At 26.2% G+C, this 23,724-nt stretch overlaps 1 protein-coding gene across 1 annotated transcript; it reads left to right on the forward strand.

The window, feature by feature from the left end:
* Window positions 1–6,220: 6,220 nt before the first annotated feature.
* LOC126306412 (NADH-ubiquinone oxidoreductase chain 5-like) lies at window positions 6,221–22,280 on the forward strand. Its single transcript, XM_049992049.1, has 2 exons — window positions 6,221–6,675; window positions 21,833–22,280. The coding sequence occupies exons 1-2, from the start codon at window positions 6,504–6,506 to the stop codon at window positions 22,009–22,011; spliced, it is 351 nt and encodes a 116-aa protein (XP_049848006.1). The 5' UTR covers window positions 6,221–6,503; the 3' UTR covers window positions 22,012–22,280.
* The last annotated feature ends 1,444 nt before the right edge of the window (window positions 22,281–23,724 follow it).

A 23,724-nucleotide genomic window follows, 5' to 3' on the forward strand; every position in this document is an offset into this window, starting at 1 on the left:
AGGGTTTATCAAAATTTTAGTATTTATTTTACTTGTCTCGATTTGGGTTGATTTATAAATAATTTATAGTTAATGTATCATAATTATTATTAAATTATTTATAGAAATGAGATGTTAATCGTTTCCCAAGATATCTAGTTTCTTAAGAAAAAATTTAATTTTTTAAAGTTATTTGTTTTTATTTAATTTTTTAAGTAAAAATATTAACTTATTTATTCTTTAAGGGATAAGCTTTGAAGTTAATAACCTATAATTTATTTTATAGAAATATAATAGTAAGCTTTAAACCAGCTATCTTTAAGATTACGTTTTAGTTCATTATTTTTTATTTTGATTTTATAAATATTTTAGGTTTTTTATTAAGATTATTAATTTAATTTTAAAATTTTTGTAATAATGATAGAATTAGTATATTTATTTATATGAAATTTTTACCTTGTGAACTTATTATAAGGAACTAGGCAAAATTGATTTCCACCTGTTTATCAAAAACATGTCCTCTTGTTTATATTTTGAGGTCTGGCCTGCTCACTGAGCGTATTTTTAAAGAGCCGCGGTATTTTGACCGTGCAAAGGTAGCATAATCATTAGTCTCTTAATTAGTGGCTGGAATGAATGGCTTGACGAGAAATCAACTGTCTCTTAATAAATTTTTGAATTTAACTTTTGAGTCAAAAGGCTTAAATTCTTCTTTAGGACGAGAAGACCCTATAGAGCTTGACATTTTACTTTTATATAGTTTTTTGTTTGTCTTTCTATATTTAATGATGATGTTTTGTTGGGGTGACATGAAGAATAGATAAACTCTTCATTATTATATCATTTATTTATGTTTGTTATTTTGATCCATAATTTATGATCATAAGATTAAGTTACCTTAGGGATAACAGCGTAATTGTTTTTGAGAGCTCATATCGACAAAGCAGATTGCGACCTCGATGTTGGATTAAGAAAAATTTTGGGTGCAGGAGCCCAATGATTAGGTCTGTTCGACCTTTAAATTCTTACATGATCTGAATTCAGACCGGCGTGAGCCAGGTCGGTTTCTATCCTAAGATTGTTAATCCATATTAGTACGAAAGGACCATATGGTTAAAATATTTTTTGTTATATTGATTAATATTAATTTATTTACTATTTTGACAGATTAATGTGTCGAATTTAGAATTCATTTATGTAGATTTTTTCTACAAATAGTATTGATACTTTATGATTTATTTATATTTATTTTGAATTTTCTTTTATTGGTTATTTGTGTTTTAATTAGTGTTGCCTTTTTAACTTTATTAGAGCGTAAGGTTTTAGGTTATATTCAGATTCGAAAGGGTCCAAATAAGGTAGGTTTCGTTGGAATTCCTCAGCCATTTAGAGATGCTATTAAGTTAATTTGTAAGGAGCAGCCAATTCCTATTATATCTAATTACCTACTTTATTATTTTTCCCCTGTTTTTAATTTAATGATTTCTTTAGCCGTTTGAGTAATTTTTCCTTATTTAACTTATATGTGTTCTTTTTCTTATGGATTTTTATTTTTTTTATGTTGTACTAGATTAGGTGTTTATACTGTTATAATTGCTGGTTGATCTTCTAATTCAAATTATTCATTATTAGGTTCTCTTCGTTCTGTTGCTCAAACAATTTCTTATGAAGTTAGTTTAGCTTTAATTTTATTGTCTTTAATTATTTTAATTGGTAGTTTTAATATGTTTGATTTTATAAACTATCAGCTTTATTGTTGATTTATTATTATTTCTTTTCCTTTAGCTTTAGCTTGTTTTGCTTCTTGCTTAGCTGAAACTAATCGTACTCCTTTTGATTTTGCTGAAGGGGAATCTGAGTTAGTTTCAGGATTTAATATGGAGTATGGTGTGGGTGGTTTTACTTTAATTTTTTTAGCTGAATATACTAGAATTGTCTTCATAAGAATGTTATTGGCTTTAATTTTTTTGGGCGGTGATTTTTATTCTTTTATATTTTTTATTAAGCTTGCTATTATATCTTTTGGTTTTATTTGGGTTCGTGGAACATTACCACGGTTCCGTTATGATAAATTAATGTACTTAGCTTGAAAAAGTTTTTTACCTTTATCTTTGAATTTTTTTATTTTCTTTGTTGGTTTAAAGATTTTATTTATCTCATTTGTTTAGTGAAATTTTTTGAGAAAAGTTAATAGAAGAGTTAAACTTCTAATTTTATGTTTTCAAAACATATGCTTTTCCTAAGCTAATTAACTTTATTCCTTAATTAATTTATCTCATGCATTTGCGACATGGACATTAATTAAGAAATATGTGAAGTAAATAATTGTTAAGATTTGACCTGTTATAATATAAGGTTCTTCAACAGGTCGTTTACCAATTCACGTTAGTAAGCATACAACAACTACTATAATTCAGAATAAAATTTGATTAATAGGGTAAAATTGAATGCCTCGGAATGGTGTTTTATTATAAAATGGTAAAATTATTAAGATTCTAATTGATAAAAATAATGCAATAACACCTCCTAACTTATTAGGGATAGATCGTAGAATTGCATATGCAAATAGGAAATATCATTCTGGTTGAATGTGAACTGGTGTTACTAATGGGTTGGCAGGTACAAAGTTATCTGGATCTCCTAATAGGTAAGGATTAATTAAACATAGTATAATTAATAATGATGTTATTATTACAAATGTAATAGAATCCTTAAAGGTAAAGTATGGATGGAATGGAATTTTTTCAATATCTCCATTTAGTCCAAGAGGATTATTAGATCCTGTTTGGTGAAGAAAAAATAAATGAATTGCTGCTATAGCAGCATTAATAAATGGTAATACAAAGTGGAATGTGAAGAATCGATTTAATGTTGCATTATCAACATCGAATCCTCCTCATACTCATTGGACTAAATCTGTTCCTAAGTATGGGATTGCTGATAATAAATTAGTAATTACTGTTGCACCTTAAAAAGATATTTGGCCTCAGGGTAAGACATATCCTATAAATGCAGTTGCTATAACTAAAAATAAAATCACTGTACCAATTATTCAGGTATGTATATATATATAAGATCCATAGTAAATTCCCCGTCCTACATGTAAGTAAATACAAATAAAAAATATAGATGCTCCATTTGCGTGTAAGGTTCGGATAATTCAACCATTATTTACGTCTCGGCAGATGTGTACTACACTACTGAATGCTATTTCAATATTTGATGTATAATGTATAGCTAAAAATAGTCCAGTTACGATTTGAATTACCAAACATAACCCTAATAGGGATCCAAAATTTCATCAAAATGAAATATTTGTTGGGGCAGGTAAGTCAATTAAAGAGTTATTAATAATTTTAATTAAAGGATGTCTTAATCGTAAGGGTTTATTCATTAGTAATTATCTTATTTTACGAATAGGTCCCTGATTAATATTGGTGATTTTAACAACTGCTAGTAGTGCTAAAAATAAATAAATTATTATTATTATTGTAATAATGAATGTTGGTCTATTATATAATTTTTCTAAAGATATTGTTATTTCTTGATAATTGATTGAATTATCAATATTTATAGTTTCGGTGTTTTTGAAAAAGTCTATAAATATAGATATATCTAGAATAATTAATATTAATATGATAAATACTCACATTATTAATGTAATAATTATAGTGATTGATTTAGGCTGAAATATTTCGTTTGATGCAATTCTTGTAATGTAAATAAATAATACTAGTATACCACCAAGAAATGTTAAAAGTAAAATATATGATAATCAATATCTTTCTATTATTGTTCGTGTTATTAATCCAACTAGGAAGGTTTGAAGGATAATAAAAAGCATTATTGATATTGGGTGTCTTAATTTAATAAAATTAATATTTATTACATTTGATAATGATATAATTATTATTTTGATCATTTCAGGGGTTAGTTTATTTAAAATACCGGTTTTGGGGACCGATGATGGAAGCTTTTCCACCTCTGAAGTTTTAAAAGTGGGGGCTGGACTTATTTCCGGTTTACAAGACCGGCGTTTTTTTAAACTATTAAAACTAATGTTTGTATTCTCTATTTTTACTTCTTTATTGATTTATTTTGCTGGTGTTTATGTTTTTTCTTCTAAACGTAAACATTTATTAATGGTTCTTTTGAGATTAGAATATATTGTTCTTTCTTTATTTATGTTAGTTATTGTTTTTCTTATTGAGTTTGATTATGATTATTTTTTTCCTGTTATTTTTTTAGTTTTTCTGTTTGTGAGGGTGCTTTAGGTCTTTCTATTTTAGTTTCAATAATTCGTTCTCATGGTAATGATTTTTTTAATTCTTTTGGTTTATCTTTATGTTAAAGTATTTATTTATAACTATTTTTTTGATCCCTCTTTGTTTATTAAATAATTGTTGATGGTTGGTTCATTCTTTAATGTTTCTGTCGGGTTTTGTTTTTATAATTTGTGTTTATTCATATGCTGATTTGAATATAATTAGATATTATTTTGGTATTGATTATTTTTCTTTTAGTTTAATTTTACTTAGTTTTTGGATTTGTTCTTTAATAATCACTGCTAGAGGTTCAGTTTATTTAAGTTCATATCATTCTAATTTTTTTGTTTTTATGGTTTTGATTTTAATAATTATGCTTTATTGTTCATTTGCTAGATTAAGTCTTCTTTCTTTTTATATTTTTTTTGAGGCTAGATTAGTTCCTACTTTACTTTTAATTTTGGGTTGGGGTTATCAACCTGAGCGTTTGCAGGCTGGTGTTTATTTAATTTTTTATACTTTGGTTGCTAGATTACCTTTATTATTAGTTTTATTTAAGGTTTATGATTTTTCTAATACTTTATATTTTCCTTTATTGGTTGATTTTGGTTCTTATTATTTTATGTTTTATGTATTTATAATTTTGGCTTTTTTAGTTAAGATACCTATGTTTTTGGTTCATTTATGACTTCCTAAGGCTCATGTAGAGGCCCCTATTTCAGGTAGAATAATTCTTGCTGGTGTTTTATTAAAGTTAGGTGGTTATGGTATTTTTCGTGTTATAAAGGTTATTTCTTATTTGGGTTTAAAGTTTAATTATTTTTGATTGTCTTTAGGTTTATCTGGGGGTGTTATTGTATGATTTATTTGTTTTCGTCAGGTTGATTTAAAGTCTTTAATTGCATATTCTTCTGTTGCTCATATAAGAATGGGTATTGGTGGATTGATGACTATGAATTGATGAGGTTGTGTAGGTTCTCTTTCTCTAATGGTTGGTCATGGTTTATGTTCTTCTGGTTTATTTTGTTTATCTAATATTATTTATGAACGTTTAGGTAGACGAAGATTATTAATTAACAAGGGTATAATTAATTTGATGCCAAGAATGGCTTTATGATGATTTCTTTTAAGATCATCAAATATGGCTGCTCCTCCTTCTTTAAATTTGGTAGGTGAAATTAGATTATTAAATAGAATTATATCTTGATCTTCTTTTAGATTCTTTGCTTTGATTTTTTTATCTTTTTTTAGAGCTGTTTATACTTTGTATATATATATTCTTATTCTCAGCATGGGAATTATTATTCTGGTGTTTATACTTGTTCACTTGGTTATTTTCGTGAATATCATCTTTTACTTTTACATTGATTGCCTTTAAATATTCTCTGTTTAAAGGGTGAATATTTCTTTGTTTAGTTTGCTTAAGTATTTTAATTAAAAATATTGTTTTGTGGAATCAATGATATGAAGTTTTTCATCTTAGGCCGTGAATTTATTTTCTATTTGTTCTTTGAGTTTTTTTCTTTGTTTATTTCGAGAACTATAATTTTTATTTTAGGTATTTATTATTTAATAATTGATTATAGAGTTTTTGTTGAGTGAGAGCTTTTCAATTTAAATGGTTCTATAGTTGTTATAACTTTAATTTTGGATTGAATATCTCTTATTTTTATATCTTTTGTTATATATATTTCTTCTTTGGTTATTTATTATAGAGAGGATTATATATCTGGTGAAAAGAATATAAATCGTTTTATTATTATTGTTTTAATATTTATTCTTTCTATAGGTTTTTTAATTATTAGTCCTAATTTAATTAGAATTTTATTAGGTTGAGATGGTTTAGGTTTAGTTTCTTATTGTTTAGTTATTTATTATCAAAATGTAAAATCTTATAGTGCTGGTATATTAACTGCACTTTCTAATCGTATTGGTGATGTTGCTATTTTAATTTCTATTGCATGAATATTAAATTTTGGTGATTGAAATTATATTTATTATTATGATTTTATTTCTAATTCTTTTGAAATAAAGCTCATTACTATATTAATTGTTTTAGCAGCTATAACTAAGAGAGCTCAGATTCCTTTCTCTTCATGACTTCCTGCTGCTATAGCAGCTCCTACTCCTGTTTCTGCTTTAGTTCATTCTTCTACTCTTGTTACTGCTGGTGTTTATTTATTAATTCGTTTTAGACCAATATTGGATACTTATAATTGTGGTTGATTTTTACTTTTAATTGGTTGTATAACTATATTTATGGCTGGATTGGGCGCTAATTTTGAGTTTGATTTAAAGAAGATTATTGCTCTTTCTACTTTAAGACAACTTGGTTTAATAATAAGAATTTTGGCTATAGGTTATCCAAAGCTTGCATTTTTTCATTTATTGGCTCATGCTCTATTTAAGGCATTATTATTTATATGTGCAGGTCCAATAATTCATAATTTGAAGGATTCTCAGGATATTCGTTTTATAGGATCAATTGTTAATTTCATACCTTTAACTTCAGTTTGTTTTAATGTTTCTAGTTTATCTTTGTGTGGAATACCTTTTTTAGCGGGATTTTATTCAAAGGATTTAATTCTTGAGATGGTTTGTTTAAGATGAATTAATTGTTTAATTTTTTTTCTTTATTTTTTTTCTACTGGTTTAACTGCTTCTTATTCTTTTCGTTTGTTTTATTATTCAATATCTGGTGATAATAATTTTTATTCTAGATTTTCTTTTGATGATAAGGGTTATTATATTTCATTTGGAATAATTGGTCTATTGTTTGTTGCTGTTTTTGGTGGTAGTCTTTTATCTTGATTAATTTTTCCTATTCCTCATGTGATTGCTTTACCTTATTATTTAAAGTTTTTAACTATTACAGTTGTTATTTTAGGTGCTTATTTAGGTTATCTTATTTCTAATTTTGATTTTTCTCATAATTTATTTTCTTTAAGTATAGTTTCTTTTGTTAGATTTGCTGGTTCTATATGATTTATACCTTTTCTTTCAACTAAGTTTATTAGATATATTCCTTTAAAAATAGGTTATTATTCATCTAAGTCATTTGATTATGGTTGAGGTGAATTACTTGGTGGTCAAGGTTTATATAGATTATTTATTTATTTAATTGGTTATATTCAAGGTTGATATGATCCTAATTTCAAGATTTATCTTTTAACTTTTATTTTTTGAATATTTATTTTGGTAATATTGTTTTTCGTTTACTTACATAGCTTATAATTAGAGCGTGACACTGAAGATGTTAAGGAAGTATTTTTACTTTTAAGTATTTATAAATATAGATATGTTATTTTTACAGTGAAAATGTAATGTTTTATTTAAACTATATAAATTTTAGAAATGTTAACGGAGTTTAACCACTAATATAAAAAGTTAGCAGCTTTCATATTGGCTTTACATTTCCTTAATTGGAACTATTATAGTTCAATTATATTATTAACAGTAATACGCCTCTTTTTGGCTTCAATTAATAAGAATAAGGGTAGTACATACCAATCTTCCAGGTCGAAACTGACTGCAATATTTCGCTTCTTATTCTATTTAAGGTTGATTGATAATATCAATACTTTTTGAATGCAACCCAAATGTTATATTTAACTACAACCCTTTATTCTGCTCATTGTAATGCTCCTTGGTTTCATTCATGGTATAGTCCTCCTAATAGAACTAGAATAAAAAATATTGTTGATACTGTTCAGATTATAATGTCTGAAGTTTTAAAAATAATTACAATTGGTAGAATTAGTGCAATTTCTACATCAAAAATTAAAAAGATTACTGCGATTAGGAAGAATCGTATTGAGAATGGTATTCGTGCTGATCTTTTTGGATCAAACCCACATTCAAATGGTGATCTTTTTTCTCGATCATTAATTAATTTTTTTGATAGTGTTGTTGCCAGGATTATAACAATTATTGGAATAATAAATCTAATGAAAACTCTTGTTGATAGAATTAGAATTGTTTTTCTTGATTTATATCAAGCTTTCTGATTGGAAGTCAAATGTACTATTTATACTAGAAAAACAATTATCTACCTCATCAATAAATAGAGATATAAAAGAATAATCATACTACGTCTACGAAGTGTCAGTATCATGCTGCTGCTTCAAATCCAAAGTGATGTCTTGGTGAAAATTGATTTATTGAGTGTCGAAGTAGACATGTTGATAAAAAGATTGTTCCAATAATTACGTGTAAACCATGGAATCCTGTTGCAACAAAGAATGTTGATCCATAAACTGCATCTGCAATGCTAAAAGGTGCTTCTCAATATTCATATGCTTGAAGTATTGTAAAGTATAGTCCTAATAACACTGTGAAGAATAATCCTTGTAGTGCTTGAGTATGATTAGATTCCATTAAACTATGATGTGCTCATGTTACTGTTACTCCTGATGCTAAAAGAATAGCTGTATTAAGTAATGGAATTTGTATAGGGTTAAAGGGTTGAATTCCTATTGGAGGTCATAGTATTCCTAGTTCAATTGTTGGTGCTAATCTTCTTCTAAAGAATGCTCAAAAAAAAGAAACGAAAAATAATACCTCTGATGCAATAAATAAAATTATTCCTCATCGTCATCCAATTGATACAAATGCTGTATGTAATCCTTGATATATTCCTTCTCGTACTACATCTCGTCATCATTGAATTATAGTTAGTAGGGTAATTCCAAATCCAATTATGAATAAGTTAATATTAAATAGGTGGAATCATTTTGCTAGTCCTGATACTAGGACTATTGCTCCAATTGCTCCTGTTAATGGTCAAGGTCTATAGTCTACTAAGTGGAATGGGTGGTTTGAGTGAGTTGTTAACATAGGTTTAATATACCTCTCTACAATATAGAGTTCTTAGAATTGAGAAAACATAGGCTTGAATTATTGCTACTGCTGATTCTAGAATTAATAGAAGTATTTGTCCAATAATTAGTAATGAGATTAAGTTTATTGCTATAGATGGTCCTGTGTTTCCTAATAAGGTTAATAATAAGTGTCCTGCAATTATATTTGCTGCCAACCGTACTGCTAATGTACCTGGTCGAATAACATTACTAATTGTTTCAATTAGTACTATAAATGATATTAATGCAGGCGGTGTACCTTGTGGTACAAGGTGTGTAAATATATGATTAGTATGGTTAATTCATCCAAATAATATAAATCTTAGCCATATAGGTAGGGCAATTGCAAATGTTAATGCTAAATGTCTTGTTCTAGTAAAAATATAAGGGAATAATCCTATGAAATTGTTAAATAATATTATAATAAAAATTGAGATGAAAATGAATGTTGTTCCATTAAATGATTTTGGTCCAAGAAGTGTTTTAAATTCATTATGTAAGGTTAAATTTAGTTTATTTCAGATAATGTTAATTCGTGATGGTGTAAGTCAAAATAGTGATGGGATTAATAATAGTCCTAGAAATGTTCTAGTTCAATTTAATGATAAATTAAAGATGTTAGTTGATGGGTCAAATGTTGAGAATAGATTTGTTATCATTTTCAATTTAAGTTTTTTATTTCAATTGTTCCTTTTTCTGCTCTTTTAATAAGGTTAGGTTTAAATGAGAAGAAGTTTATTTGATTAAACAAGATTAATGTAGCTGAAAATATAATGAATAGTGAGAATCATATAAGAGGGGATATTTGAGGGATTTGGATATAATTTCCCATCAGAAGTAGTCGTTAATTTACTATGATTTGGTTTAAGAGACCATTACTTACTTTCAGTCATCTGATGAATTTCAAGGTGTACTAATTTTTTTTAGTTACTTTAGATTGACACTCTAATGTTATTTATTTTAACTAACTCCTTAAATTATCTTAGATAATCACTTAATAAATAAATTTACTGAAGTTCTTTCAATTACAATTGGTATAAATCTGTGGTTTGCTCCACAGATTTCTGAGCATTGTCCAAAGAATAATCCAGGTCGATTTATTGTGAATGTTCCTTGATTTAACCGACCTGGCGTTGCATCAATTTTAACCCCTAATGCAGGAACTACTCATGAGTGTAGAACATCTGATGCTCTTGTTAATACTCGTACTTCTGTATTAATTGGTAGGATTGTTCGGTTATCTACATCTAGTAGTCGGAATCCATCATTTTCTAGAGCATGTTCTGGTGTTATATAAGTGTCAAATTCTACGTCTATGAAGTCTGAATATTCATATCTTCAATATCATTGTCGTCCAATGGTTTTAATTGTAATTATTGCATCTACTGAATCATCAAGTAAATATAATAGTCGTAATGATGGAAGGGCAATAAAAATTAATGTAATTGCTGGTAAAGCTGTTCAGATTGTTTCAATTAAATGTCCATGAAGTATATTACGGTTAGTATAGGCAATAAATAATATATAACTTAGGGCATAACCTACAATTACTGTAATTAATAATAATACGACCATAGTATGATCATGAAAGAATGATAATTGCTCCATTAATGGTGAAGCTCCATCTTGAAGAGATAAATTTGATCATGTTGCCATTAATAAAAATTTTCTAATAAAAGGTCAAACCTTTATTTGTAGAGCTTAAATCTACTGCACTAATCTGCCAAATTAGAATTTAGAGATTAATGGTAATTCTGAGTAACTATGTTCTGCAGGAGGGTTATTTTGTAGTCATTCTGTTGATCTTCTTATGTTAGCTCTAAATATAATTGCTCGGTTTGTAATCATTCTTTCTCATATAATTACAATGAATATAATGATTCCTACAATAGAAATTGTAGACCCAATTCTTGATACTACGTTTCATGATGTATATGCGTCTGGGTAGTCAGAGTATCGTCGAGGTCAAAGAATGATGTATTTAAATTTCGATCTGTTAATAATATAGTAATAGCTCCTGCTAAAAGTGGAAGTGAAAGAAGGAGAAGTAATGCTGTAATAGCTACAGATCATACAAATAAAGGTGTTTGATCTAAAGTTATACTTTCTGATCGTATATTAATTGCTGTTGTAATGAAATTCACTGCACCAAGAATAGATGATACACCTGCTAAGTGCAGTGAAAAAATAGCTAGATCTACAGATGCACCCCCGTGTGCAATAGCTCCTGCTAGAGGAGGGTAAACTGTTCATCCTGTACCAGCACCATTATCTACTATAGAAGATGTAAGAAGAAGGGTTAGTGAAGGTGGTAGTAATCAAAAACTTATATTATTTATTCGTGGAAATGCTATATCTGGTGCACCAATTATTAGTGGAACAAGTCAATTACCAAATCCACCAATTATAATAGGTATTACTATAAAGAAAATTATTACGAATGCGTGAGCTGTAATAATAACATTATAAATCTGGTCATCCCCAATTAGAGATCCGGGTTGGCCAAGTTCAGCACGAATAAGTATTCTTATTGATGTTCCTACTATTCCTGCTCATGCTCCAAATATGAAGTATAAAGTACCAATGTCCTTATGGTTTGTTGAGAATAATCATTTTTGCGGTAAGATGGCTGAATTTTAGGTGGTAGACTGTAAATCTACTTATGAGATGTTTTCTCTCTTATCATATTTAGGTCTTATATTCAATTATGATTCTAGACTGCAATTCTAGAGGTGTAAAATTTTACTAAGGCCTAAAAGATTATTCTTTTAATTATAACTTTGAAGGTTATTAGTTTGATTAACTTAAGTCCTTAGTATAATGAAATTAAGGTTGATGTTGAAATCAATCCTATTGTTGAAATTATTACTGTTATAGGAAGAATGATTCTTGATTTTTGGGACTTTATCTTTATAGATCACGAATTTTCTGTGTATGATGTAATTAGAGCTGAGAATCTAATACGTATATAGTAGTAGAGTGTACTTGTAGTAAATACTACTATAATAGTTATAATAGTTGTTATATTGTTTTCTATTAATGATTGTATTACAATTCATTTTGGTAAGAATCCAAGGAATGGTGGTAGTCCACCTAAAGATAATAAAGATAAGAATATTATGAATTTAATTTCGGTTTTTATATTTCTGGCTGAATAAATTTGATTTATGAAAAATAAATTTATTTGCTTAAATAATAAAACTATAATTAATCTTAATAGTGAGTAAATAATGAAGTATAGTTCTCAGATGTTTTCTCTGACTGTTAATGATCTAATTATTCAACCTAGATGACTGATTGATGAATATGCTAAAAGTTGTCGTAAGGATGTTTGATTTAAACCTCCTATTGCCCCAATAATAATTCTTAAGATAATAATTGTTCAAATAAAAGTTCTCAATTGAATACAATAAGATAAGACCATTATTGGGGCGATTTTTTGTCATGTTATTAATGTTAAACAATTATTTCATCTTGATGCTCCTATAACTTCTGGAAATCCGAAATGTAAAGGTGCAGCTCCAATCTTTAATAATAGTCTAGATCTAATTATTATTGATGGGATAAATTCTGTTTCCCATCCCATGGGATATTTTATTTGAATCAGCAAAATTGAAAATAATAATATTGTCGATGCTATTGCTTGGACAATAAAATATTTAATTGATGATTCATTTATTATTATATTTTTATTTCTTGTTAGGAGCGGAATAAATGAAAGTAAGTTGATCTCAAGTCCTATTCAAACCCCAAATCAGGAATTTGATGAAATGGACAGGATCGTTCCTATCATTAATGTTGATAGGAAGAGAAGTTTTGTAGAGTTGTTGGTCATTAAAAAGGAGAGGATTGATACCTCTATAAATGGGGTATGAACCCATTAGCTTGTTTAGCTTACCTTTTTACATTAAGGTGTATGATGCACGTTAGTTTTTGATACTAAAGGAGGTAGTTTAATTCTATCTTTTGTAGTTTTAATGAAGGTAATTTTATTTACTTTATTTACCCTATCAAGGTAACCCTTTAATCAGGCACTTCATTTATTTAATATATAAATCGAAAGTTTTTTTTTGAAATTCTTTTATGTATTATTTTGTTTAATTAGGATTAATTTATCCTGCTCATTTTATTTATATATATATATATATATATAATAAATAATTTATATTAATATATTACATTTAATTGAAATTAAAGTATTATAAGTTCATCTTACCATTATCAATTGATTATTTTAATGCAATTATTTACCTAGGATTATAGCTACTTATGTTTTTAGCTTAAAATAGGTTATTATAATATAATATATATAATAATATGTAATTTAATATTTAATATTATTATAATTGGATATAATAAATAAAATTATTAATTTAAATATAAAATATTATAATTAATATAAATAATTATATTAATTATAATAATATAATTATGTAAATTATCTATAATTAGATTATTTAACTAATATATATGAAAGTTAACTTAATATAAAAAAAAGAATTCATATTAATAACATATTATATTAAATTACATAATTGTATAAAATATATTTATTATTTATATATATAATAAATATATATTAATAAATAATATTTATTATTTATTATTTATTTATTATTTATTATTTATTTATTATTTATTTATTTATTTATTTATTTATTTATTTATTTATTTATTTATTTATTTATTTATTTATTTATTTATTTATTTATTATTTATTTATTTATTATTTATTATTTATTATGTATTATTTATTTAATCTTTCTTTATTTATTAGTGAAAAGAAAGATTAAATATGAAAGAATATAATACATTTATTGCTATATATGTTCCATATTAATCTTTAATTATATATAATAGAGAAGTTGTTGTGGTCATACATAGGGGCGTTTCTTTTTTTTTTTTGTTAATGTTTGTGGTTTTTTTCTTTTTTTTTCTTTAAATATTTGAATCTTTTATTTTTTCCTGAATAGATTTAAAATTTTCTTATTTTTTATTATTAAAAGTTTTATTCTTGCTTGTTTATTCACTTTTTCTTTATATTATATGTAAGTTTTGTTAGACTAAATGTTCTTTTTGCAGTAATTTGATTTAATTATCAAGTGATTTTGGATTTAGCAATTGATTTAGTATCGGCATAATTCGTGCCAGCAGCCGCGGTTATACGATTGATACAAGTGAATATTATTGGTTAAAACAGTTGTTTATATTATTAGGGTTGAAATATAAATTTGTAAGGTGAAATGTTAACATTTATTTGTGGCCCTTTTTATGAATCTGTGAAATTTAAATAATAAACTAGGATTAGATACCCTATTATTTTAAATGTTAATTATATTTACCACGGTACTATTAGTTAAGGTCTTTAAACCCAAAGAATCTGGCGGTATCTCATTCCATTCAGAGGAACCTACCCCATGATTGATAATACACGATTTACTCTACTTAATTTATTTGTTTGTATATCTCCGTTATCAGAGAATCTTTTTAGAGTTATAATTCTCAAGATTTATAATTATAAAATATTTCAGGTCAAGGTGCAGCTTATAGTTAAGAGGAGGTGGGTTACAATAGATTTTTGTTTATAACGGATTTGATAGTGAAATACTGTTAATGAAGGTGGATTTGATAGTAATTTAATTTATTTAATTTAACTGATATTGGCTCTGAGATGTGTACACATCGCCCGTCGCTCTCATTATTGATTATTCTATTTTATTTTAAAGTAGCTTCAATTTAGATGAGATAAGTCGTAACATAGTAGATGTACTGGAAAGTGTATCTAGGAAGAGTTTCAAGATATAACTTATTAGTAAAGTGTTTCATTTACACTGAAAATTTTTCTGTGCAAATCAGGATATCTTGATTATTTATTTTATTATATTTATTTTTTGTTTATTTAATTATTTAATATAAATAATTTTATTGTATTTTTGTCAGTATATTTTATAGAATTGATTTTTTAAATTATAGTTTATTGGTAATGTAAGTGTTTTATGAAATATTATTTTAAATTTTTTTAAGTAGATTTTATTTATTGTCCTTTTGTATCAGGGTTTATCAAAATTTTAGTATTTATTTTACTTGTCTCGATTTGGGTTGATTTATAAATAATTTATAGTTAATGTATCATAATTATTATTAAATTATTTATAGAAATGAGATGTTAATCGTTTCCCAAGATATCTAGTTTCTTAAGAAAAAATTTAATTTTTTAAAGCTATTTGTTTTTATTTAATTTTTTAAGTGAAAATATTAACTTATTTATTCTTTAAGGGATAAGCTTTGAAGTTAATAACCTATAATTTATTTTATAGAAATATAATAGTAAGCTTTAAACCAGCTATCTTTAAGATTACGTTTTAGTTCATTATTTTTTATTTTGATTTTATAAATATTTTAGGTTTTTTATTAAGATTATTAATTTAATTTTAAAATTTTTGTAATAATGATAGAATTAGTATATTTATTTGTATGAAATTTTTACCTTGTGAACTTATTATAAGGAACTAGGCAAAATTGATTTCCGCCTGTTTATCAAAAACATGTCCTCTTGTTTATATTTTGAGGTCTGGCCTGCTCACTGAGCGTATTTTTAAAGAGCCGCGGTATTTTGACCGTGCAAAGGTAGCATAATCATTAGTCTCTTAATTAGTGGCTGGAATGAATGGCTTGACGAGAAATCAACTGTCTCTTAATAAATTTTTGAATTTAACTTTTGAGTCAAAAGGCTTAAATTCTTCTTTAGGACGAGAAGACCCTATAGAGCTTGACATTTTACTTTTATATAGTTTTTTGTTTGTCTTTCTATATTTAATGATGATGTTTTGTTGGGGTGACATGAAGAATAGATAAACTCTTCATTATTATATCATTTATTTATGTTTGTTATTTTGATCCATAATTTATGATCATAAGATTAAGTTACCTTAGGGATAACAGCGTAATTGTTTTTGAGAGCTCATATCGACAAAGCAGATTGCGACCTCGATGTTGGATTAAGAAAAACTTTGGGTGCAGGAGCCCAATGATTAGGTCTGTTCGACCTTTAAATTCTTACATGATCTGAGTTCAGACCGGCGTGAGCCAGGTCGGTTTCTATCCTAAGATTGTTAATCCATATTAGTACGAAAGGACCATATGGTTAAAATATTTTTTGTTATATTAATTAATATTAATTTATTTACTATTTTGACAGATTAATGTGTTGAATTTAGAATTCATTTATGTAGATTTTTTCTACAAATAGTATTGATACTTTACGATTTATTTATATTTATTTTGAATTTTCTTTTATTGGTTATTTGTGTTTTAATTAGTGTTGCCTTTTTAACTTTATTAGAGCGTAAGGTTTTAGGTTATATTCAGATTCGAAAGGGTCCAAATAAGGTAGGTTTTGTTGGAATTCCTCAGCCATTTAGGGATGCTATTAAGTTAATTTGTAAGGAGCAGCCAATTCCTATTATATCTAATTACCTACTTTATTATTTTTCCCCTGTTTTTAATTTAATGATTTCTTTAGCCGTTTGAGTAATTTTTCCTTATTTAACTTATATGTGTTCTTTTTCTTATGGATTTTTATTTTTTTTATGTTGTACTAGATTAGGTGTTTATACTGTTATAATTGCTGGTTGATCTTCTAATTCAAATTATTCATTATTAGGTTCTCTTCGTTCTGTTGCTCAAACAATTTCTTATGAAGTTAGTTTAGCTTTAATTTTATTGTCTTTAATTATTTTAATTGGTAGTTTTAATATGTTTGATTTTATAAACTATCAGCTTTATTGTTGATTTATTATTATTTCTTTTCCTTTAGCTTTAGCTTGTTTTGCTTCTTGCTTAGCTGAAACTAATCGTACTCCTTTTGATTTTGCTGAAGGGGAATCTGAGTTAGTTTCAGGATTTAATATTGAGTATGGTGCGGGTGGTTTTACTTTAATTTTTTTAGCTGAATATACTAGAATTGTCTTCATAAGAATGTTATTGGCTTTAATTTTTTTGGGCGGTGATTTTTATTCTTTTATATTTTTTATTAAGCTTGCTATTATATCTTTTTTTTTTATTTGGGTTCGTGGAACATTACCACGGTTCCGTTATGATAAATTAATGTACTTAGCTTGAAAAAGTTTTTTACCTTTATCTTTGAATTTTTTTATTTTCTTTGTTGGTTTAAAGATTTTATTTATCTCATTTGTTTAGTGAAATTTTTTGAGAAAAGTTAATGGAAGAGTTAAACTTCTAATTTTATGTTTTCAAAACATATGCTTTTTCTAAGCTAATTAACTTTATTCCTTAATTAATTTATCTCATGCGTTTGCGACATGGACATTAATTAAGAAATATGTGAAGTAAATAATTGTTAAGATTTGACCTGTTATAATATAAGGTTCTTCAACAGGTCGTTTACCAATTCACGTTAGTAAGCATACAACAACTACTATAATTCAGAATAAAATTTGATTAATAGGGTAAAATTGAATGCCTCGGAATGGTGTTTTATTATAAAATGGTAAAATTATTAAGATTCTAATTGATAAAAATAATGCAATAACACCTCCTAACTTATTAGGGATAGATCGTAGAATTGCATATGCAAATAGGAAATATCATTCTGGTTGAATGTGAACTGGTGTTACTAATGGGTTGGCAGGTACAAAGTTATCTGGATCTCCTAATAGGTAAGGATTAATTAAACATAGTATAATTAATAATGATGTTATTATTACAAATGTAATAGAATCCTTAAAGGTAAAGTATGGATGGAATGGAATTTTTTCAATATCTCCATTTAGTCCAAGAGGATTATTAGATCCTGTTTGGTGAAGAAAAAATAAATGAATTGCTGCTATAGCAGCAATAATAAATGGTAATACAAAATGGAATGTGAAGAATCGATTTAATGTTGCATTATCAACAGCGAATCCTCCTCATACTCATTGGACTAAATCTGTTCCTAAGTATGGGATTACTGATAATAAATTAGTAATTACTGTTGCACCTCAAAAAGATATTTGGCCTCAGGGTAAGACATATCCTATAAATGCAGTTGCTATCACTAAAAATAAAATCACTGTACCAATTATTCAGGTATGTATATATATATATATAAGATCCATAGTAAATTCCCCGTCCTACATGTAAGTAAATACAAATAAAATATATAGATGCTCCATTTGCGTGTAAGGTTCGGATAATTCAACCATTATTTACGTCTCGGCAGATGTGTACTACACTACTGAATGCTATTTCAATATTTGATGTATAATGTATAGCTAAAAATAGTCCAGTTACGATTTGAATTACCAAACATAACCCTAATAGGGATCCAAAATTTCATCAAAATGAAATATTTGTTGGGGCAGGTAAGTCAATTAAAGAGTTATTAATAATTTTAATTAAAGGATGTCTTAATCGTAAGGGTTTATTCATTAGTAATTATCTTATTTTACGAATAGGTCCCTGATTAATATTGGTGATTTTAACAACTGCTAGTAGTGCTAAAAATAAATAAATTATTATTATTATTGTAATAATGAATGTTGGTCTATTATATAATTTTTCTAAAGATATTGTTATTTCTTGATAATTGATTGAATTATCAATATTTATAGTTTCGGTGTTTTTGAAAAAGTCTATATAGATATATCTAGAATAATTAATATTAATATGATAAATACTCACATTATTAATGTAATAATTATAGTGATTGATTTAGGCTGAAATATTTCGTTTGATGCAATTCTTGTAATGTAAATAAATAATACTAGTATACCACCAAGAAATGTTAAAAATAAAATATATGATAATCAATATCTTTCTATTATTGTTCCTGTTATTAATCCAACTAGGAAGGTTTGAAGGATAATAAAAAGCATTATTGATATTGGGTGTCTTAATTTAATAAAATTAATATTTATTACATTTGATAATGATATAATTATTATTTTGATCATTTCAGGGGTTAGTTTATTTAAAATACCGGTTTTGGGGACCGATGATGGAAGCTTTTCCACCTCTGAAGTTTTAAAAGTGGGGGCTGGACTTATTTCCGGTTTACAAGACCGGCGTTTTTTTTAAACTATTAAAACTAATGTTTATATTCTCTATTTTTACTTCTTTATTGATTTATTTTGCTGGTGTTTATGTTTTTTCTTCTAAACGTAAACATTTATTAATGGTTCTTTTGAGATTAGAATATATTGTTCTTTCTTTATTTATGTTAGTTATTGTTTTTCTTATTGAGTTTGATTATGATTATTTTTTTCCTGTTATTTTTTTAGTTTTTTCTGTTTGTGAGGGTGCTTTAGGTCTTTCTATTTTAGTTTCAATAATTCGTTCTCATGGTAATGATTTTTTTAATTCTTTTGGTTTATCTTTATGTTAAAGTATTTATTTATAACTATTTTTTTGATCCCTCTTTGTTTATTAAATAATTGTTGATGGTTGGTTCATTCTTTAATGTTTCTGTCGGGTTTTGTTTTTATAATTTGTGTTTATTCATATGCTGATTTGAATATAATTAGATATTATTTTGGTATTGATTATTTTTCTTTTAGTTTAATTTTACTTAGTTTTTGGATTTGTTCTTTAATAATCACTGCTAGAGGTTCAGTTTATTTAAGTTCATATCATTCTAATTTTTTTTGTTTTTATGGTTTTGATTTTAATAATTATGCTTTATTGTTCATTTGCTAGATTAAGTCTTCTTTCTTTTTATATTTTTTTTCAGGCTAGATTAGTTCCTACTTTACTTTTAATTTTGGGTTGGGGTTATCAACCTGAGCGTTTGCAGGCTGGTGTTTATTTAATTTTTTATACTTTGGTTGCTAGATTACCTTTATTATTAGTTTTATTTAAGGTTTATGATTTTTCTAATACTTTATATTTTCCTTTATTGGTTGATTTTGGTTCTTATTATTTTATGTTTTATGTATTTATAATTTTGGCTTTTTTAGTTAAGATACCTATGTTTTTGGTTCATTTATGACTTCCTAAGGCTCATGTAGAGGCCCCTATTTCAGGTAGAATAATTCTTGCTGGTGTTTTATTAAAGTTAGGTGGTTATGGTATTTTTCGTGTTATAAAGGTTATTTCTTATTTGGGTTTAAAGTTTAATTATTTTTGATTGTCTTTAGGTTTATCTGGGGGTGTTATTGTAAGATTTATTTGTTTTCGTCAGGTTGATTTAAAGTCTTTAATTGCATATTCTTCTGTTGCTCATATAAGAATGGTTATTGGTGGATTGATGACTATGAATTGATGAGGTTGTGTAGGTTCTCTTTCTCTAATGGTTGGTCATGGTTTATGTTCTTCTGGTTTATTTTGTTTATCTAATATTATTTATGAACGTTTAGGTAGACGAAGATTATTAATTAACAAGGGTATAATTAATTTGATGCCAAGAATGGCTTTATGATGATTTCTTTTAAGATCATCAAATATGGCTGCTCCTCCTTCTTTAAATTTGGTAGGTGAAATTAGATTATTAAATAGAATTATATCTTGATCTTCTTTTAGATTCTTTGCTTTGATTTTTTTATCTTTTTTTAGAGCTGTTTATACTTTGTATATATATTCTTATTCTCAGCATGGGAATTATTATTCTGGTGTTTATACTTGTTCTCTTGGTTATTTTCGTGAATATCATCTTTTACTTTTACATTGATTGCCTTTAAATATTCTCTGTTTAAAGGGTGAATATTTCTTTGTTTAGTTTGCTTAAGTATTTTAATTAAAAATATTGTTTTGTGGAATCAAAGATATGAAGTTTTTCATCTTAGGCCGTGAATTTATTTTCTATTTGTTCTTTGAGTTTTTTTTCTTTGTTTATTTCGAGAACTATAATTTTTATTTTAGGTATTTATTATTTAATAATTGATTATAGAGTTTTTGTTGAGTGAGAGCTTTTCAATTTAAATGGTTCTATAGTTGTTATAACTTTAATTTTGGATTGAATATCTCTTATTTTTATATCTTTTGTTATATATATTTCTTCTTTGGTTATTTATTATAGAGAGGATTATATATCTGGTGAAAAGAATATAAATCGTTTTATTATTATTGTTTTAATATTTATTCTTTCTATAGGTTTTTTAATTATTAGTCCTAATTTAATTAGAATTTTATTAGGTTGAGATGGTTTAGGTTTAGTTTCTTATTGTTTAGTTATTTATTATCAAAATGTAAAATCTTATAGTGCTGGTATATTAACTGCACTTTCTAATGGTATTGGTGATGTTGCTATTTTAATTTCTATTGCATGAATGTTAAATTTTGGTGGTTGAAATTATATTTATTATTATGATTTTATTTCTAATTCTTTTGAAATAAAGCTCATTACTATATTAATTGTTTTAGCAGCTATAACTAAGAGAGCTCAGATTCCTTTCTCTTCATGACTTCCTGCTGCTATAGCAGCTCCTACTCCTGTTTCTGCTTTAGTTCATTCTTCTACTCTTGTTACTGCTGGTGTTTATTTATTAATTCGTTTTAGACCAATATTGGATACTTATAATTGTGGTTGATTTTTACTTTTAATTGGTTGTATAACTATATTTATGGCTGGATTGGGCGCTAATTTTGAGTTTGATTTAAAGAAGATTATTGCTCTTTCTACTTTAAGACAACTTGGTTTAATAATAAGAATTATGGCTATAGGTTATCCAAAGCTTGCATTTTTTCATTTATTGGCTCATGCTTTATTTAAGGCATTATTATTTATATGTGCAGGTTCAATAATTCATAATTTGAAGGATTCTCAGGATATTCGTTTTATAGGATCAATTGTTAATTTCATACCTTTAACTTCAGTTTGTTTTAATGTTTCTAGTTTATCTTTGTGTGGAATACCTTTTTTAGCGGGATTTTATTCAAAGGATTTAATTCTTGAGATGGTTTGTTTAAGATGAATTAATTGTTTAATTTTTTTTCTTTATTTTTTTTCTACTGGTTTAACTGCTTCTTATTCTTTTCGTTTGTTTTATTATTCAATATCTGGTGATAATAATTTTTATTCTAGATTTTCTTTTGATGATAAGGGTTATTATATTTCATTTGGAATAATTGGTCTATTGTTTGTTGCTGTTTTTGGTGGTAGTCTTTTATCTTGATTAATTTTTCCTATTCCTCATGTGATTGCTTTACCTTATTATTTAAAGTTTTTAACTATTACAGTTGTTATTTTAGGTGCTTATTTAGGTTATCTTATTTCTAATTTTGATTTTTCTCATAATTTATTTTCTTTAAGTATACTTTCTTTTGTTAGATTTGCTGGTTCTATATGATTTATACCTTTTCTTTCAACTAAGTTTATTAGATATATTCCTTTAAAAATAGGTTATTATTCATCTAAGTCATTTGATTATGGTTGAGGTGAATTACTTGGTGGTCAAGGTTTATATAGATTATTTATTTATTTATTTGGTTATATTCAAGGTTGATATGATTCTAATTTCAAGATTTATCTTTTAACTTTTATTTTTTGAATATTTATTTTGGTAATATTGATTTTCGTTTACTTAAATAGCTTATAATTAGAGCGTGACACTGAAGATGTTAAGGAAGTATTTTTACTTTTAAGTATTTATAAATATAGATATATTATTTTTACAGTGAAAATGTAATGTTTTATTTAAACTATGTAAATTTTAGAAATGTTAACGGAGTTTAACCGCTAATATAAAAAGTTAGCAGCTTTCATATTGGCTTTACATTTCCTTAATTGGAACTATTATAGTTCAATTATATTATTAACAGTAATACGCCTCTTTTTGGCTTCAATTAATAAGAATAAGGGTAGTACATACCAATCTTCCAGGTCGAAACTGACTGCAATATTTCGCTTCTTATTCTATTTAAGGTTGATTGATAATATCAATACTTTTTGAATGCAACCCAAATGTTATATTTAACTACAACCCTTTATTCTGCTCATTGTAATGCTCCTTGGTTTCATTCATGGTATAGTCCTCCTAATAGAACTAGAATAAAAAATATTGTTGATACTGTTCAGATTATAATGTCTGAAGTTTTAAAAATAATTACAATTGGTAGAATTAGTGCAATTTCTACATCAAAAATTAAAAAGATTACTGCGATTAGGAAGAATCGTATTGAGAATGGTATTCGTGCTGATCTTTTTGGATCAAACCCACATTCAAATGGTGATCTTTTTTCTCGATCATTAATTAATTTTTTTGATAGTGTTGTTGCCAGGATTATAACTATTATTGGAATAATAAATCTAATGAAAACTCTTGTTGATAGAATTAGAATTGTTTTTCTTGATTTATATCAAGCTTTCTGATTGGAAGTCAAATGTACTATTTATACTAGAAAAACAATTATCTACCTCATCAATAAATAGAGATATATAAGATTAATCATACTACGTCTACGAAGTGTCAGTATCATGCTGCTGCTTCAAATCCAAAGTGATGTCTTGGTGAAAATTGATTTATTGAGTGTCGAAGTAGACATGTTGATAAAAAGATTGTTCCAATAATTACGTGTAAACCATGGAATCCTGTTGCAACAAAGAATGTTGATCCATAAACTGCATCTGCAATGGTAAAAGGTGCTTCTCAATATTCATATGCTTGAAGAATTGTAAAGTATAGTCC

Source organism: Schistocerca gregaria, unplaced genomic scaffold, assembly GCF_023897955.1.
Source record: "Schistocerca gregaria isolate iqSchGreg1 unplaced genomic scaffold, iqSchGreg1.2 ptg000333l, whole genome shotgun sequence".
NCBI lineage: Eukaryota > Metazoa > Arthropoda > Insecta > Orthoptera > Acrididae > Schistocerca > Schistocerca gregaria.

Bases quoted from the DNA above. Each gene is read 5' to 3' on its own strand.
- LOC126306412 (XM_049992049.1), top strand. From the start codon at position 6,504: ATGGCTGGATTGGGCGCTAATTTTGAGTTTGATTTAAAGAAGATTATT. The intron at 6,676-21,832 runs GTCCAATAATTC...TTATATGTGCAG, and splicing joins ATTATTATTTATATGTGCAG to GTTCAATAATTCATAATTTG.